This window comes from Chinchilla lanigera, unplaced genomic scaffold, assembly GCF_000276665.1.
Source record: "Chinchilla lanigera isolate Chin_1 unplaced genomic scaffold, ChiLan1.0 scaffold00020, whole genome shotgun sequence".
In the NCBI taxonomy this organism is placed as follows: domain Eukaryota; kingdom Metazoa; phylum Chordata; class Mammalia; order Rodentia; family Chinchillidae; genus Chinchilla; species Chinchilla lanigera.
The window spans coordinates 1,090,618-1,110,419 of NW_004955421.1; the positions used below are offsets into that span (position 1 = coordinate 1,090,618).

General features: G+C 33.4%; 1 protein-coding gene across 2 annotated transcripts in view; it reads left to right on the top strand.

The window, feature by feature from the left end:
* Positions 1-19,020, top strand: part of Pdcd6ip (programmed cell death 6 interacting protein) — a 74,795-nt gene extending 55,775 nt beyond the window's left edge. For both annotated transcript variants that reach the window (XM_005383657.2, XM_005383658.2), the window contains exons 13-18: positions 3,550-3,798; positions 6,176-6,310; positions 7,405-7,499; positions 12,066-12,189; positions 13,297-13,496; positions 15,516-19,020. In XM_005383657.2, coding sequence (XP_005383714.1) covers positions 3,550-3,798; positions 6,176-6,310; positions 7,405-7,499; positions 12,066-12,189; positions 13,297-13,496; positions 15,516-15,690 — 978 coding nt within the window. In that variant the 3' untranslated portion in view covers positions 15,691-19,020. The remainder of the gene's footprint in view (positions 1-3,549; positions 3,799-6,175; positions 6,311-7,404; positions 7,500-12,065; positions 12,190-13,296; positions 13,497-15,515) is intronic.
* Positions 19,021-19,802: the final 782 nt, after the last annotated feature.

Here is a 19,802-nt window from a genome sequence, read left to right on the forward strand (position 1 = left end):
CTTCTTTGGGGGCTTTCTTTTTCAGTGGCCACTACCTCTTTCAGGACTGCTACCTTCACACTTGCGTCATTATTCACCAACTTACTCCATTGTTGTGTATTTGTTTTATTCTCCCTACTTTTGTCCCTCAAGTGAAGGAACAGACTGTATTTATGTTAATAGTTGTATCATTGTGAAAAGAACAAATATGACTCAAAAATATATATTGATAACTGCTGACAGCTTAACTTAATAAAATGATGCAGTTAATTATAATTAAAAGCTAATTAGAGCTGTTTATAAAACAGAAATAAAAATACTACAGGTTTCTAGCTTTGACGACATGTTAAACTTCTAACTTGAATTGATAAAAAAATAGGTAGTAGTTTTTTATTAGCCTGTTCTTCATTGTTGAAGCAGCTTATTTTCTACATCATTCACTCTGTTAAGATTAGTTCAGTATCATGCAATCTGAAATACAGTTAAACTACTGTATATGTCCATTATAAATAGAGAGGATTTTGGAGTACAAGGAATCTCTGTCTTTTTGTGGCAATCCAAAATCTCATTCATAAATTAGTTGTTTGATGTGGCATTGTTTTTCATACAGAATTGTAGTGTTTTGAAATAGTATAAGGCTTACTGTATAACAGTTTGGTTTTCCCCAACTACTCTAGCTAGAAATCTGTGTACTGTAAAAGTCAGGTTAGCTTTTCTTCTTAAGTAGAGCTAGGGTTAGAACTCAAGATTCTTCAAATCCATAGTGGATCACTTTCTGCATCTCTGTGGAAGTTGTGTCTGTATGAACTGTTCTGTCTCCTCATACAACTTATTAGGTAACTTTGGGATATTCCCACCACAACTTTGGCCCATTATTTGGTGAGAAAATCTTAGTTTCTAAACTATGTAAGAGGTGTTTAGTCTCTTTCAAGATAGTAGTATTTCAGTCTTAGCTTTGTTTGCTAGACTGTTTCCTCTGCATATTTTTCTCTTCAACTTTATTTTAATTAGCTAACATATTTTTCTTTCTAAATTTCATTGGATATAACTTATGGAGAGATACATTACTTTCCTTCTTTCCTCCTTTTTTCCTCTTCCTTCCTTCTTTTTTGATATTTTTTATTTTTCCCTTAGCCAAACAGCCTTCACATAGGTCTTGAGTAAAAGGCATGGTTGAGTTATTAGTTTAGATATGCCAACAGATGATACTGTTACAACATTTTAAATTTATATATCCTATTGTGTCTTTCCTAATAAAAAGTGTGTCACATAATTACAGCAATAATTTAGTAAAATATAGGATACTTTTATTCTTAATTTGCTCCTTGAACTTCTTCCCCTGTCTGAATGCTTTAGATGCCTAAGCCTCTTCAGCCCGTAATTTACCCATAAAAAGTTGAGTAAAACTCATCTAACATGTAATAATGGCAAATATGATTGAACACTTGTCCTGGCCTAGCATTGCTGAGGAATTTTCATAGATTAGCTCAGTCTTCAAGCAGTCCTAAAATAGGTGTTATTCTCATTTTGCAGGTGCGAAAGTTGAGTTTTCCAGGAAGTAAGCTATCTTGGGTTAATTGGTAACTAAGTCCATTCTGTCTAAGGGAGTATAGTCAGAGTTGAAACTTTTTTCTTTACAATTATGTTTCACTTTGATATTTAGGCTTATTTGTTTCTATATTGAAATTTTGATTCAGTTTTGTGTTTTGAGTATCTTAAAAAAGCGTTCATGATTCAAAGGGACCATGCAGAGGAGTCTCATTTCTTTTCCTTCTACTTTGTTTCATTATAGTCACCAGAGGTTTCCATATTTGTTAGTATCTGGTTTCTCCTTATTGCTTTTCTTTTTGCAAAAAAGTTACATCCATACATATATCCAGTACATATTTTATGTATTTGTATACTTTTATTTATTTGATTTTTTGAGACAAGGTCTCACTGTGTAGTTCAGGCTGGACCTAAACTCCCTATGTGGGCTAGTCTGGCTTTGAACTCACAGCCATCCTCCTGTCTCAGCCTCCTGAGTGCTGGGATTGCAGATGTATACCACTGTGTCTGACCTGTGTATTTTTATATTCTAGTTTTTCTTCTTTTCTCACTTGCATCTCTTCATACCCTGCTAGGGCTACAAGGGAAAACTCCAACCCAAGCCCCCACTCTGCTTGCCCCAGTGATGCTCACAGAAAGCAAGCTGGGGAAAGGAAGATGCAGACAAAGGAAGATACAGTAAAGCCTACCTGTATTTCTTCTCACCAGCAGTAATTCCAGCTCCAGTAGATCTCCCCACCAACCACCCTCTTTCTGAGAATTGCTGTAATATGTTTATTACATATATATGCTTTTTGTACCTCTTCTCCTCTTCTCTCTCTCACTGGGAATTGTACTTACCTTTGTATTTTATTAAGATTAGGACACTACAGAGATCTGTGTATAAAGGGAGGCCCAAAAAGAAGTTCACATAAATTTGGAAGAAACCACCTTAGTCTTTTCTTAAGTCTCTGTTCTTGATTAAGTAATGTTACTCTGGACATTACTGTCAAGGAGTTAAGTAAGACTGTAGAAGGAATGATGGGACAGCAATTCTGAGAAAGAGAGTGGTTGGTGGGGAGATCTACTGGAGCTGGAATTACTGCTGGTGAGAAGAAATACAGGTAGGCTTTATTGCATCTTCCTTTGTCTGCATCTTCCTTTCCCCAGCTTGCTTTCTGTGAGCATCACTGGGGCAAGTAGAGTGGGGGCTTGGGTCGATGTTTTCTCTTGGAGCTCTAGCAGGCTATGAAGAGATGTGAGTGAAAGGGGCAGTTTGAAAGTGGCAGTAGAGGGCACTTGAACACTAGGAATATTAGTGAATCATGTGAGTGTGAGTCAGAGATTACCTGACTGTAAGAGGTAAGACTTTAAGACTCTTAATGATGTGAAGATTTGTGCAATAACCATCTTCTCCTTTCAGCATATAACACATTGTCTACAGTGGCCCTTGTTTGTTCCCCCTTCCAGTTTCTCCATCTAACATGCTCTCTTGAAATGTATTTGTGTCTTCATGTTTGTGTCTATAAATCTCTGTCTCTTACTGTGCAAAATAAGGTATCATTTTACTTGCCAGAATGATAACTTTACCCACTTCAAAGCCATTGAAAGGTGGCAGGGTAGTGTAGAGTGGTAAAGAGATTGGTTTTGGAGTTAGGCATACTTAGACATTAAAGTTCCCCTCTGTCCCTTACTAGCTACATAGTTATATTACTTAATTTTTCTTAGACTCAATATTTCATCTTTAGAATAGAGGTGATAAATATACCCTGTAGGATATTGTAAGGAGTAAGTTAAATTATATTTGTGGACTCTTCAGCAGATAATATTTAGTAAATTATACCTGTTGATAGTATTATTAGTGCTACTGTCATAACATTCGGTCAACTGAAGGTACCAATATCTATAAGTAAACCTGTTCTATAATTGTATGCATGGCTCTCTGAGGAGTCATCTTGTCTGACCTTGAATTAACTTTCATATATCACTTTCTTTTGAAATTAACTTTCTTGGTGAATTAAAGTATCTTTTTTTATTATTTAGGTTGTAAATGTCTTAAAATCCTTATTGACAAATCTTGATGAAGTAAAGAAGGAAAGAGAGAATCTTGAGAATGACCTTAAGTCAATGAATTTTGATATGACAAGCAAGTTTTTGACAGCTTTGGCTCAAGATGGTGTGATTAATGAAGAAACTCTTTCCATCACTGAACTGGATCGAATCTATGGGAGTCTTACAACTAAAGTCCAAGAATCTCTAAAGAAACAGGAGGAACTTCTGAAAAATATTCAGGTGAAGCTTATATATTTAATAAGACATATTAAAAATTACCTAAATGATATGCCTGCATGAAACTTAAGTCCATTTAGTAAAATGAAATTAGCATATCTATAGTTTACAGTGGAATAATAATGCATCTCTATTTTATAGAATTTAACTTGTCGCACATTGGTTTAAAAAATGTATAGAACATGTGTGTCACCATGCACTAAACTAAAGTCAGAATGAATTAAAAGTCTAAATATTAAAACAAACACTAAATCTACTAGAAGAGAAAGTAGGTAGAAATCTTGAAGACAAGGGTAGGCAGAAAGTTCATGAACAAAAACCAAACTACACAGTAACTACTTCAGTGAATCAACAACTGATCTTGTCTTATTGAAAAGTTTTGCACATTAGAAGAAATCACCAACAGGGTAAAAAGAAAACCCATGAATTGGGAAAAAATTTTAGCCAACTGTCCCTCAAACAAAGGACTTTTATCTAGAACATATAAAGAATTTAAAAAAATCAGCCCCCCCCAAATTTAAAAACCCAATCCAAAAATGGGCATCTGAGATGAACACACACTTCTCAGATGAAGAAATACCAATGGCAAATGCATATATGAAAAAACGTTCAGCATCTCTGGTTATTTGAGAAATGAAAATTAAAACAACCCTGAGATTCCATCTCACCCCAAAAAGAGTGGCTGTCATCATGAAATCAACCAATAACAAATGCTGGAGGGCCTCTGGGGAGAAAGGAATCCTTCTGCACTGCTGGTGTGAGTGTAGACTGGTGAAAACGTTGTGGAAATCAATGTGGAGATTCCTCACAAAACTAGAATTAGAGGTTCCACTTAACCCAGCTATTCCCCTTCTGGGGTTTTTCTAGAAAAACTGAAAACATCATATCACAGCGGTATATGTGCACCCATGTTTATAGCAGTGCAATTTGTCATAGCTAAGTCTTGGAAGCAACCCAAATGCCCATCAACTGAGAAATGGATAAAAAGGATGTATTTTTATACAATGGAGTATTACTCAGCAATAAAAAAAAAGATAAACTCGAGGCTTTTATAGGTAAATGGGTGCAACTAGAGACCATTCTCATAAGTGAAATCAGACTGTATGTGTAAACATCATATTTTCTCCCTAGTATAAGAACCTGAAAAAGAAAATAAAATCTGAAAGGTGCAATAGATACTGTGAGGGGAAAGAAATTGCTCAAAGGAAAAGAACAACTGGGATGAGGAAAAGGAGAAGGAAGGGAAAAAATATATGTATATACAAGGATAGCTGGGATAATTACACTGCTAATGTCTGTTGGCTTATTGAAAGGAATGGTAAAGCTTAAATTTTTTTTTTTTTTTTACCAATTTTACATGCTTATGTCTGATAATTGAAACAACGAATTTGAAAACAGTAATATGCAATATAACAAGTATTCTTGAATTCCTACTGTCTTGTTTAGTGAAGCTCTGTATTGTTTCTATGTTTTAAAAAATTATTCTTTATTGTCTTTAATGGTTTCATCAATCTTGCATTCTTACATCTGGTAATCTGATCAACTTTGTTGAAGATAACAATGTATAATACAACCATTGTTAATTTCCTATCATCTTGTTTTGAAATTGTATGTTGTTTTTATTGTTTTCATGTTGTTTTGTTTTTGTCTTTGTTGTTGTTACTGTTTTTTTTTTTTCTCTTTAAAGTAAAAAAAAAAAATGTATGGAACAAAGCCACTCTTCTGTGACTAAAATGTTGCATGCTCTTTGGAAGTACTTAATGCTTCAGATACTTTGGGCTTTTACAAATTTTTAAAAGATTTATTTTTTGGCAGTAGTTAGAGACTGGTCAGAATTAGTTGGAATTCTTGATTCTTGTAATTAATTATATGGCTTAATACTTACTGGACTTTCATCAAGTTATGCAAAACTGAATATGTTTAGGTGTTTGACATTAGTATTTGTATTACAAATTAGTGTTTACTAACAAGATGTGACAATTTGCCCATTTAGTAGTTAATGTGTAAAATCCAACTTTGTGTTTTCTACTTTTGAATATTATATTTATATGTAATATGCTAAAGAATGAGTTTTCATCATGTTATTTGTACTTATGATAAAGAATAAGAGTTTTCATCATGTTGTTTCATCATGTTATTTTCATCATGTTATATAAACGGAAAACTAGTCATTATTGGTTGTTTTGACACCCATTGGATTTGTGGTATTTTTATATAAGATATAAAGCATTGTACAACTTCAAGAGATATTAGGTCTTTCTAGTAATTTTGCATATATATCAATCATAATTTTCAGTTAGAAAAGTTATCAATAAAAATGTTGCAGGGTATATTAATTTTATAAGTGAATATAAATTACATATGCTTATCTTTTAACAAGGTGTCACACCAGGAATTTTCAAAAATGAAACAGTCTAACAATGAAGCTAATTTAAGAGAAGAAGTTTTGAAGAATTTAGCTACTGCATATGACAACTTTGTTGAACTTGTAGCTAATTTGAAGGAGGGCACAAAGGTATGACATACAAACAAAGAAGATCAAACAAAAGTAAATATGAAAGTATAGATTGGGATGTTAATTGGTATTTCCAGTTAGAGCAAATTCTTTGCTTTGAATTTGTTAGCTGTAAAGCCTTTTGCTTCTGTGTGATTTGTTGTAGAAGGAGTAAGCCAAATAAATACAGCAGTATTTCCTTGGAACTTTGAGGAATGAATTATATATTTCAGCTGGCAGAAACGGGATATAAGTATTCCTGGTAGTGGATATTAATGCAGAGATGTCAGAAGCCATTGACACCAAAGAGGGTAGTAAAGGCTGATCTGTGGTAGGAAGTGGAAGGATGTGGCTTTTATTCTGTGTTGCTAGTTTGGTGAAGATAGCTGTGATCTGCTTGAGTATCAGAGTGCTAGTAAATACATTTTAAGTACTTTTCTTGCCTTGCCCATTAAAATGTTTAGAAAAATGTTTATTTTTGTTTTACTATTGGCTTTTGAGGGAGCAAGTGAATTTTAAGCTTTTCACATGCATGGTGTCTTTTGGCACTTAACTCCATACTGATCACTGACTAAAGTGATGTCATATAGTAGGTATAGTGTAAAACCTTCTGAAGAGAGGATAGAAAAACTACAGAGCCTTCCAAATAGAGGATAGTGGATAGTAAAATGCCATTTCAGTTTGGATTAAATGCTCTATTCTAATAGATGAGCTAAGAAAACTCCAGAAATGCTTCGTAAATTCTTTTACCTATCTGAAATGCCATTATTTCTGTAGTAAATGTACAAATATAATTCTTTGCCTTAACTCTAAGTGGCATTATTTAGTAGTAAGTTAATTTTACTGTAGGAATTAGAAACATGCTTATGATCATGAGATTTAACTGTCACTTTTTTGGTGATAGTGTTCTGTAAAAATATGTACATATATTTGCAAAGCTTAGGCGATGTTTAATATTAAGTAGTTGGATTTAATGTGTGGTGTGAATGTGTTTCATGAAGAAGATTTCTGTTTTTCAGCTTTAACCATCATTGCCAAATTGACTTTAGATGATATTGCTCCCAATGTTAAAAAACTGTTCTTACTTGTTACTTGCATTTGTGTTTTGCTTATAGTTTTATAATGAGCTGACTGAAATCTTGGTCAGGTTCCAGAACAAATGCAGTGATATAGTGTTTGCACGGAAGACAGAAAGAGATGAACTCTTAAAGTAAGTTTGTTTTGTGTATCAAATTGTACTTAGAGACTTTTGAGGGTAAATTTGGTAGTATGAGATACCAGTTTTCCTTTTCACTGGAGTATTTTACAAAGTAACATATAGCTGCAGGATCAGGAATACAAGGATGAAAAGGAGCAGAAACTCTAGATGTAATGAGATGATAGGAGAAAACAGTTCTGGGTGGCAGAATTCAGGAAGTGCCAACAAGTAGAAGCAGTTTGCTTTGAAGTGGCAAGTAGGTATCTTATATAAAATAAAAAGTGTACAACGTGGAAAAGACAGGGTGAGCAGCTCAAAATGTCAGTAAAATTCCTTTCTGAAGGAGCCTACTGAGAAAGTGGGGCCAGTAATGTAGAATTTACTTCATGCTGAGTAATCACTAGAGTTGATGCAGTATTGATACAAAGGTACTCCGTAAAAGTGAAAAAAATTAACAAAATTTAACAAAACCTAATAGATGAAGAATATTTACTCAAATAATATTATCTGATAACATACAAAAATTCTGAGCAGATATTTCACCATGAGTTAAAACAACTGCCGTGCCACATGATAACCAGAGACAAGATACAATAAACCAGGGAAACAATATTTAAACTTACTGTGGCAAAAGGCTAATTTACTTTTTTAAAAAAGAATACTTAGAAATTATTGGGAAGGCTGGGTGTGGTGGTACATCCCTGTAATCTTAGCACTGTGGGAGGCTGAGGCAGGAGAATTGCAAGTTCGAGTGCAGTGTGGGTAACTTGGTGACTTAGTGAGGCCCTGTCTCAAAATAAAAAAAACTAAAGGCTGGGGACATAGTCCAGGGCAAAGGCCCTGGGTTCATTTTGCACCACAAAGCAAATCTAGTGGAAAACTGTGAAAGAAAAGGATGTGAGATAAATTTTGTAGACAGTATCTCTTTAAAAAAAAAAAAAAAATATATATATATATATATATATAGTGTGTGTGTATATATATATTTAATATACATATATTTTATTTTAAAGCAAAAAACCCAATGAAAACAATGATACAGAATTTCAAAACAATAGGAAATTAACAATGGTTAATATATTGTGTATTGTTAAACATATTTTAAGAACTCTCATTCCCTATCAAATACAAATTACTCTGAAATAACATTTTTCAGAATGGTAAAAGTCTGGAAGTTTGATGATGTACTTTGTTGGCACATGTTATGGAAATAGATCTTACACATTGCCATAAGATACAGAATGGTACAATCCTTACATAGCACAATTTAGCTATAAAGTTTAAGATTACAAATTCAAACATCTTTTAATGCAGGTATTCTGTTTTTTGGAATGTGTTCTAAGGATCTATTAGCATGGGCTAGAAATAACATATTTATGAACTTATTCCTTCATTGCTTATTGAAATAGAAGAAGCCACATGTCCAAGTGAAATAAAGCCATTGCTGTATAATGAAAAACTATGTAATATACTCTGTTTTATGAAAGGGGACATTTTCATTTTGCTGATATAGAAAGATCTCCAAGGTAAGCAGAGTAAGAAAAGATAAAGAATGGGGTATCGAGTGTGTTTTTTGTGTAAAATTGAATACAAAAATATTCAAATTGTTTATGCACAAGGAAGCTCTGTGTTCTTTTGAAGAAATGTTTTAATATTCTTATTTTCAAATATCTCATTTCAAACTAGTTTGAAAATTAGGTTTAATATTCACACATGTATTTCTGAATTTAGACTAAATCAATTCTGAGACAGACAAGCTTGTCAGTATTTTCAGCTCACTGACTAAAAAGTGAATGAGTGATAAACAAAAGTAAGCCCACATACTAGTATTAGCTTTTAAAATCTGAGAGTTTATTTTGTTAAAATCATTGTTAATACAACCTAAATTCTTAGAACATTTTTATTGAATATGATGTATATTACAAAAGGATATGTAAGTATACATCACGTTGACCTTTCGCAAACTGACTACACCTAGGCAATTGGCACTTAGATCAGTACACAGGCAATTCATAGCACCTCAGAAATACTACTCATACATCTATCTCCCCAGTTATTATCCTGTCTCCCAGGAGAACCAACCAGCATCCCAACTTAGGAGAGCACAGATTACTTACTTTTTTTTTTTTGCATGATATGTAAATAGAACTATATATTGTATACGTGTGGAGATTGAATTTCACTCAACATTACATTTGATTCATCCTTCTAAATTGTGTGTTTATAGATTGTTTATTCTCATTTGTGAATGTAATTTATTATGAGAATATATGGTAAGTTACTCTGTTGTAATTAGTTTATAGTTTTGGGTTATTATAAGTAGTGCTGGCATAAATGTTAAATGTAGTTGTCCAAGATCACTGGTAGCAGAAGAAAAATAGAAGTAAATGTCCAGAGCTGGTTAAATAAACAAATGTATCTGCATGGTGATATATACTAGGCAGTGACAGTGCAATTGAAAGTGTAAAATTTCCTAGTAGACACAGCAAAAAAAAAGTTAAACAGGTGAAATTAATTTCACTAATTTAAGTATATCCAAAATACTATCATTTAATCTATAACTAGTGAAAAATTACGAAAAACGTTTAATTTTTCCCTCCACACTACGCAAAATCTAGTGTGTATTTTACACTTACAGCACATCTTCAATTCAGATTAGCCACATTTCAGATATTTCAGTCAGCATGCTTAGGAGTAGAATTATTGGGTCATAAGGTATTTTCAGTTTTAGTTGAATGCTAGTTTTATAAAGTGGTTATATTATATACCTGCTAGCAATAGATTAGAATTTTTATTACATTTTTGCTATTATTCTGGTGGGTATGCAGGTAATACACTGTGGTTTTAATTTTCATTTCCCTGAATACTGATATGTCTGTCCTTTTGATATACCTATCAGAAGACTTGATGTTTAATTTCTTATTAAACCTTTCATCACAAACGTCATATAAAAAGACTGTTTTACTGTGAGCTTTGTTTTCACAAGTGATTTAAATACTTATGTCAGTAGTCGTGGTTTTTGGGCATAGAAATATTGATGGCATTTATTGTTTTGCTTTAATAGCTTTGATTTTTATCATTTGTGAGTGGCTAGGAAATTTTCATTTGTCCTATAAATTTTGTATTTACTACAGCTACCCCCTGAGTTTGTTAGAGGAAAAGATCTTGTGTTAATAAGGCTTTATAATATATGTGTTTTTCAGGGGCTGGGGATTTAGCTCAGCGGCAAAAGCGCCTGCCTGGCAAGCGCAAGGTCGTGAGTTCGGTTCCCGATAACGGAGAAAAACCAAAAAAAAAAAAAAATGTGTTTTTCTTACATATTTCAAAATCTGACCTTTTGGAGTTCTAATGTTGAGTAAAAACTTCTACTTTATCTTATAAGCAGTTAGTTACATATTATATATATGTATATTTTTATTTTATTTTTTACTTTACAGAATTAAGAACAATAGCAACGTGCCAATTTTTAAAAAATGATGTATATTTTCTTCGTATCTAGGGTGACTGTGGCCCTTTTGACAGTGCAAGTGGTTGTTTTAAGGATTGACTGTTAATTGTTAAATCAGCGCAACAAGTACTGTTGCAGACCTTTTGGGACATATATTTACTTTCTCTTTATGTTAATGTTACGAGAAGTTGATCAACATCCTGTATTACTAGAATGCATTTTGCCTTAGATATATTATTTAATGAGATTTTTGAGATAATTCCAATTTACTGTCAGAGAAGACTTTAAAATTTTCACCTAACACTTAATGTTAAGTTTTAATGGTCTTTTCAACAGAATATGTTATGTGAGTTTAACCTTAGTAATACATTATTAGTTATCTTTAAACATAAAATACCTCAGGGTCACATTTTTTTAACCAGGAAAGGTGGTACACACCTATAATTCAAGCACTCTGGGAGGCTGAGAATCACAAATTTGAGCCCAGCCTCGGCAATTTAGAGATGCCATATCTCAGAAAAAGGCTGGGATGTAGCTCAGTGCAGACTCTGGGTTTAACGCCCAATACTACCAAAAAATTAAGTACTGTAACTGGTGTCACATTTCTCTGACTATCTTCAGATGTTGTTTTCCTGAGAGTTTACAAAATAGTTGCATAGTCACCTGTGTTTGTTTTCTATAAATATTGATAGCAGACACTGATTAAAATATTTCCACATGACTATGAAGTTTTCTGATAATTTCTGGATAGGTTATGTTCATAGTTTTTTTAATTTCCTGACTAGGTCTCATTACATTGTGCAGTCTTTTAGGACTGCTTGCCTAGTTTAACATGTTTCTTCCTCAAGCTATGACCATGTTCTCTAAAAAAGTTTACTTTCTTACTACTTAACAGAAATAGAGTAAGATACAACTTCATTTTATTAAAAAGTAGGAAGAAGGAGGATTTATGTTCTAGTCAAAAATAATACAATACAGTAAAAAAATACAGTCATGTATTCTAAAATACCATATTGTTAGGGGGACATTTTCTTTTTTGTGTATAAAGAAAAGAAAAATAAGAATAAAACATTTTATATGTATTGTTTTATGTTTTCCATTTTGTAAATTCTGAAACTCTGTTTATAAAGGGACTTGCAGCAAAGCATTGCCAGAGAACCTAGTGCTCCCTCAATTCCTACACCTGCGTATCAGTCCTCTCCCGCAGGAGGACATGCACCAGCTCCTCCAACTCCAGCTCCAAGAACCATGCCGGTTAGTAAGACAATTACACTTTTAAAATGGAAGTTTTACATTCGTCACTGATAGCTTGCCTCTTCTAAAGGATAGAACAGACTCCATTGGAGGGATTAGCACCTGCATCAGGTGGTTAATCTGATGGTTTGCGGTATGTAGAACGTAGCATCACTCATAAACTCTTGGCTAAAAAATGTTTATACCTTGTCTAATCAAACCTTTAGGATAATTTTCTGTTTACAACAAGTAGAGTGATATTTAAATAAGTTAAACAGTGCCACAAAGAAGCATTTGGACATATCTAAAAAAATGGGACATTATATTGGATACTTACATTGGTCTTTTCTAAAATAGAAAAAAAGGAGAGGAAGGCATATTCTAGATTAAAAGAACTAAAAGAGTTTATTAGAATCAACTACAGTGTATAGACTTTGATTTTGGTTCATAAAAGCAGCTTTTATAACTTTCTGGTGGTAAACATGGAAATATGACTCCACAGTGGATATTTGATAATATTGAGGAATAATCATTAATATTCTGAGGTAAAAATACTATTGTGATTATATAGGAGAATGTTTTTATTAGGATTTGAGTGCTGAGGTCTGTAGGACTAGGTATTGAAGTTTCAACACACTTTCAAAAGGCCTCTAAATTTATAGTATGTGGATATATGATAAAGCAGTAATGGTAAAGGGTTAATTACTAAGTTTCATTGGTGGATATGTGATTATTTTATTATACTTTTAAAAAAAGTTTTCAGGTCTTTGAAAATTTTTGTAGAGAGTTTGAGGGCTAGAAAGAAATTATAGCCAAAAATTGTCTTTCTTTTTACTTTAAAATTTAACCGTTGGTGGGAACAATAAATTATTATTAGGAAATTAGAGAGCCTAGGTAAATTAGAGAGACAGTATCTCAAAAAATGGCTGGGATGTAGCTCTGTGCAAAGACTGGGTTTAATCCAATTTTTACAAATTGGAGAATTATTCTTCTACTCTGATACATTTCTAGAGTAATTAAATTTCTAGTTGGATACTGGAATTTCTCATATCCTCATTTATTCATTTTAATGAATAGCAGCTTGAGAGAACCATGGAACATTTTGTCAATGCTTACCTTTTGTTACAGCCTTCTAAGCCCCAACCCCCAGCCCGCCCGCCACCTCCTGTGCTTCCAGCAAACCGAGCTGCTTCTGCTACTGCCCCAGCTCCAGTGGGGACTGGGAGTGCAACACCAGCTCCAACACCAGCTCCATCACAAACCCCTGGCTCAGCTCCCCTTCCACAGGCCCAGGGACCACCATACCCCACCTATCCAGGATATCCCGGGTAAGATTGCGACATTGTATATCCTAACAATAGGCTCATTTTGTTTCTAGCTCTGGTTAACATTTTAAGATCAGGAGCACCCCTTCTTTAAGTGGACGTGTCATGAATATTCACATGTCATTGTCATTTTATGTAGAAATTAATGTTATAGACCTTTATTTGAGTTACTGAATAATGCTTTCCTAGGCTATTTAAATTTTGGTTTTGTTATTATTAGAGCATCCTACTAATACAAAATTATGAGGTTTCTTTTGGGAAATTGGTACATTCATTTAATGTGTCTTGATTTTCAACCCCATTACCTCTTTCTTTACTCCTTCTCTGAGCTCCCCCTTCTCCAGAAGTCTACCTTCTAGTTTCCTGTGATTTCTCCTGTATTTATTTACTTACCATGAAGTATTTTTCTCTAAGTTTAGCTTATTTTACTTAACATGGTGATCTCCAGTTGTATCCATTTTCCAGCAAATGACGTTTCATTCTTATTTGTGGCTGAATGTTTCATTTTGTACATTTTCTTTATCCATTCATCTGTTTACAGGTACCTAGGCTGTTTCCATAACTTAGGTATTGTGAATTGCACTGCTGTAAATAAGAGTATGCAGGTATCAGTATAGTATGCTGTCTTTAATTCTTTCAGGATTTTACCCAGGAGAGGGATAGATAGATCAAATGGAATATCTATTTTTAATTTTTGAAGAATCTCCTTACTGATTTCTGTAAAAAAATTACATTCCCAACCAACGGTATAAGAGGGTTCCTCCTCCCTTTACTCTCCTACATCCATTCATTGTTTTTTTGTATTATTGCTAATAGCTATTCTGACTAGGATTAGAGGAAATCTCAAGTTAGTTTTAATTTGTGTTTCCTTAATGGCTAAAGATGTTGTACATTTTTTCATGTACTTATTATTTGTAGTTTCTTTGAGAAGTGTGTATTCAGTTCATTTACTGCCCCCCTTTTGGATTTGATTGTGTGCTTTGGGGAGGTTAATATTTTTTGAGTTCTTTATGTAATTGGGAGATTAATCCTCTATCAGAAGAGTAGCTAGCAAAGATTTTCTCCCATTCTGTAGGCTGTTTCTTCACATTTCCTTTGCTGTGCAGCTTTTAAAATTTATTGTAGTTCCATTTGTTAATTCTTGGTATTATTTCCTGTGCTGTTGGAGTTCTATTCAGCAAGTCTTTGCCTGTGCTAAAGTATTTAAATTTATATTTGTATTTTTTTCTTCTTGCATTTATATTAAACATATCTCTTCTGTGTAGAATTCAGTATGTTTCTTTGGGGCCACCTTTATTAGGGGATAAATAGATAGGTGTCTTTTCTGAATTTAATGTAGCAAGACTGATAAGGCCTTGTTTATATATCTGTACTTTGAAGCCTTGACATTTAACAAATGATTGAATAGAAATTTGCTTAGCTATGGAGTATGCCTACTTGAGGGTTAACCTTCTCTGTGGCAACATTATTTTTTCCCCTTAGTGTTGCCAGTGCCTGTCAAATGCTAGGCACATGCTCTATCCTGAGCTACACCCATAGCAAACCTTCCTTGTGGTAGTTTCTTATTAAAAATCCAGGCAATTGACTACTTTTTTATAAAATGTGCTCTAAATTTTATTTAATAAGTTTATCTTCCAAATATTAGAACTTTATAAGCAGTAAATATATATGTTATGGTGAATACTGTGTTTTGGGGAACAGGAATGTATTTAGGTTATTAATTTGGCCACATTAAAATGAAAGGTCTCTGTTTAATAGTTGAATATTTAATCATATTCCCTTCAGTGTTATTTTCTAGCTAATATTAAACATATTCTTTCATTTTAATTAATTATAAGGTGGAAATGCTTTTATCTAACAAATACTTTGAAACTTTTTCTTTCTGGTGTTCTTTTAATAGACTGAAAAATAGAGAAAAATGACTTAAAATTTGCTTTAGAATAATTATTATATATTTCATCTCGTATTTGATTTACCAATCCCATTTTTTTTTATTTTGTTTTGTTTTCTTCTCCCCATTAGGTATTGTCAAATGCCCATGCCCATGGGCTATAATCCTTATGCCTACGGCCAGTATAATATGCCATACCCACCAGTGTATCACCAGAGCCCTGGGCAAGCTCCATACCCAGGACCCCAGCAGCCTTCATACCCCTTCCCTCAGCCCCCACAGCAATCATACTATCCACAGCAGTAATATGTCTACTCAGAAGCTCGGCGGGTTCAGTTCAGAGGGAAAGAAGTACCAACTCTGCAATAAGTGTACTAAACTCTGCGCCCTGGTTAATGTAGTGTACTTTACTGAATGCAGTGTATAATTTCTGTCTGCGGCTAAAAGCTAAAAGCTATGCCCCAGTTCCACATTTGATTGAACACGTGGAATTTGCTGCTGTTGCAGTATAAACACTAGGTATAATAGGATTTGAAATAAATTACATTACAGTTCATAAAAGTTGAAAATGAGAAATTAAACCTGCAAGTGAAATGTTTGAAAGTAGCTTATTTTATACATAAGTTGTGGTTGGGACATCAGACCCTTATAAAAATGGTTTAAGTACTGATGTTCAAAGAAACTAAATTTTCTTTATCTTTTGGTTTATTGATTTGGTTTAATTTCCATTATGATATTTTACATAATCAAGACATTGTAAATCTTATAATTTAAAAATAAATTACTTAAGAACAGTTGTCATTGTTATGTTTTGTCATTGATTCTCATTATTGTCTAATTCCTTTCTGGTATTAGTCTCATTTTGTATGTTCACACGTTAAGCAGAAACTGTGTTTAAGTGCACAAATAGTGCAAGTTAATAGTCAGGTTCAAGAACATTTTATAGGAAAACCAAAAGAATAGTATCATAATTTATCTTTCATATGCTGATTAATAAATTAATTTTGACATTTATTTTAAAAAAGTCCAACAATGTGGAAGAAACACACAGTTGTTACCAAAGATTCTTCAAGTAAATGTACAAATATATATATTTAATGTATTATTGTTAGCTTCTAGAAATCAATGCAAATTCTGGTAATGATTCTTTAATCTTTCATAACCTGGTTAAATAAATAAATGTCATTGATAATACTATCTAATGTAATAGAATTGTTCGGAGAAAATTTACTGTACCCTTCCACTTTTTCCACTTTCTTAACCTAGTAATGTTTAATGCACAATGTATATGAATAGATCTAAGCCCCTGCCCCCCTTCGCTCCTAAAAGATTGGATTATTTTATAATGTAGGGATCACACAAAACAATTGGGACCACATACAAATTCTGGAATAGGCTATGTATTATTTGCTGTTACTTTCTCCTGTTAGGATATTTAGTCACTGTATGAACCTCAGTAAAAACAATAAAGATTCAGCATGCAGATGATGAGATGAGAAAGGTGTGAGTTGTCCAGTGTCACAGGGAGGACTGTTTTATGTGAGGTTCATTTTTGATCACATTAGGCATATGAGTTGATCTCCAGTGAATCTATGTTATTTTCTGAGTTTTAATGCTGACTTTTCTTGCATTATTGTTTTATTTAAATTATACTGTCATTTGGTCCACTGTTGTTTTCATTGATAATTTAGATTCATATTTAAAATGTTAGACTAAAAGTATGATTGTAAAAGGGAGTAAATTGGTTTAAAATATATGTATATTTAAAAAATCTTATTTTGTTGTATGTAGAAAACACAGACATGTTAATTCAATACAAGTGACCTTTGATGACATGGAATATTGAAATTGGTTTGCAGTCCAGTAGTTAAGCCCTGGCAAAAACAGTTTTTTACATACATTGCTAAGTTTTAATACTTTGGATTCATCAAAGTGTGAGATGGGTTTGACTCCTTTGTAAATGGCATTGAAGTTCTACATTCTCACCATTTGGGGTATCTTATACTTAACATAAGACACCCAGTAAGAGTTAGGGATCTCCCAAATTGCTAATTTATAATTCTTAATATATGCAGAAACAAGGCAAAAAGCAAAATTGGCCTGAATATTCTCTTGGGGAAAAAAGGCAATAAGGGAAAGGGTAAATGCATCAGATATCCAAAAGAGAAGTATAAGGCCAGTTAGCTAAGCTGCATCTGCTCAAAGAGGTGAGGGAAAGTGGTTTAGAACTCCCAGAAAAGGAGCCTTCAGGACTTGCCCAGTTAGCAAATCCTTTTTTATGCAGTGACTCAGACCCATTTTCTCATCCATTTACTCATCCTTTAGATTGTTAAAGATACTTTCTTTTGGTCATCCCCGTTCAGGTACACGTGACCAAATCTTCAGCGCTTCATTGCTGGATTTGTCTTCACAGGTTTTTCTGGTTTCCTTAAGGTGATATGCAAAGAAGCCTTTTCTTACATGTATTTTACATTCTAGCAAACAAGAAGGAAATCCTCTTTGGGATTGTGTTTGTTACCAGACTTCTTAATCCTTTGCTTAGCTTCCTGTGTTCAACAAAATACCCCAAGATGTTATGGATAGTGCTGTTTATTTGGAGATAGGAGGATTCTGTTCTGTGGTTGAGATATGTAGTTCCCATGTAGGCTTTTTTGTTATCTAACTAAACTAAAGGAACCATCCCATATAAGTTGGATTTTGCAGTACTGTTTTAAAATGGATTAATAATGGAGCTCTATGTAGAAGAACTAGTCAGAAGTGGGAGAAAAACTGTCTTTTATTTCTTGTTCCTAGTTAACAACAGATGACCTGACTTTTCAGTCTGGTACAAAGCATTGAGCTAAAGAGAACTATTCCTCTACTCCTTGATCTTAAGAAATCCAGTCATGTCACTGCAATTAAATCTTTGTGAGATATCTTTGTACCCATACCCCAACTTCTTTGTAGTTTATAATGACTTGCCCCATCTAAGTGCTTACAGGAAAAAAACCAGGTGGATTTCACAGAGCCTTCAGTGATCCCACTGCTCTATCCCAGTCAGCAGCCTTTCTAGTCAAAGCAGATTTTAAAATGTTTTCCATTAGAACTTTACACTTTGCAAAAGTGTTTTGTATACATTTTCTAATTTCATAAACAGGATAAAATATAATTTAAGTAGGTTTCAGTTTGCTAATGGGGATTTTTTCCCCTTATGATTAGTATTATCTTGAAGAATCTTGCTACAACCCAGTGTTACTTCATTTTTTAAAAACTTCTGAAATTATTAGTTGATTCACAATACAAAACAGGATACAAAGCAGGAAGAAAAAACCTGCTATAGTCTTACAAATTGCTGGTTTAAATACAGACTTTAGAACTAAATGGTTGATTATAAGATTTACATGGAAGAGAAAAGAAGGAAAATTATATTTTTAAAGAAAGAGAATATTCAGGCTTTATTTCTGGTATGAAGTTTATATTTTTAAAAAAGGTCCTATATTATCACACCAGAGATTTTAGATTCTTTTCTGGTTACAAACATTGCTGGTAGTTGGATTATATTTTTATTGTATTCATTTCTCTTAGGGGGAAAATTGTAAAGAAACAAAAAGGTTCCAGATGAATGTATCCTAGAAATAAAGGTTGAAAGATTCTTAATTCCTTGGAGTATGAATTCTTATTTAAAGTGTTTATCCTACAGCTTCATAGTTTCCATAATTTCTTTGACAAATGGTGGGTTGGGAAATAAAAAAACACCCACTTTGATGATTATGTAAGACTACAAAAGAAAGGCAATGTTGTTTAATTTGTTTAAACAGTTGTCAACTTTCTATTATAGATGGACCATACTTTTCGTGTTTTATTGCAGTTCTTTCAGATATGTATTATCTTCAAGAACCATTTTGGGGGCTGATTTTTGGAAGTGATAGCAAAATTATTTAGGTGTCAGAGGAAGGCGGGTAGTGAAATGTTTTTGTCTTTTAAAATACATTTTTTCCCATTTCTCCTGTATTTTGTCACGTTTGAAACTGCATTATTATGTGGCACAATACAAAGCTGTGTTAGAAAATGTGTTGGTAAATCTTTCAGATGTGTTAAGCAAGCTGTCTCCAGGAAGGAATCAATAGTCTGATATCCCTATTGTATACATTCTAACGTGTAACAGTTGGGCAAATTTAAATCCTGTTTTTATTTTCATTTGTTTGGCATCTGGTTTGTAAAGTATGGAGTTCTCACTGAAGGACTTGGGAGCCCAGATGGAAGGGGTCAAGGAACAGTGAGGAGCCAAGGAGCCCTCCCTGCAACTTGGGTCCTGCTGTCTAAGAATCTCTGCATACTGGAGCAGCTTTAGCACTTCCCACTGTTTGCCACTGTGAGGCAGGATTGGCTCAGGGACTGCCTGTGAGTGGACTCAAGTTTGACTAGAGCTTGTTCCTTGG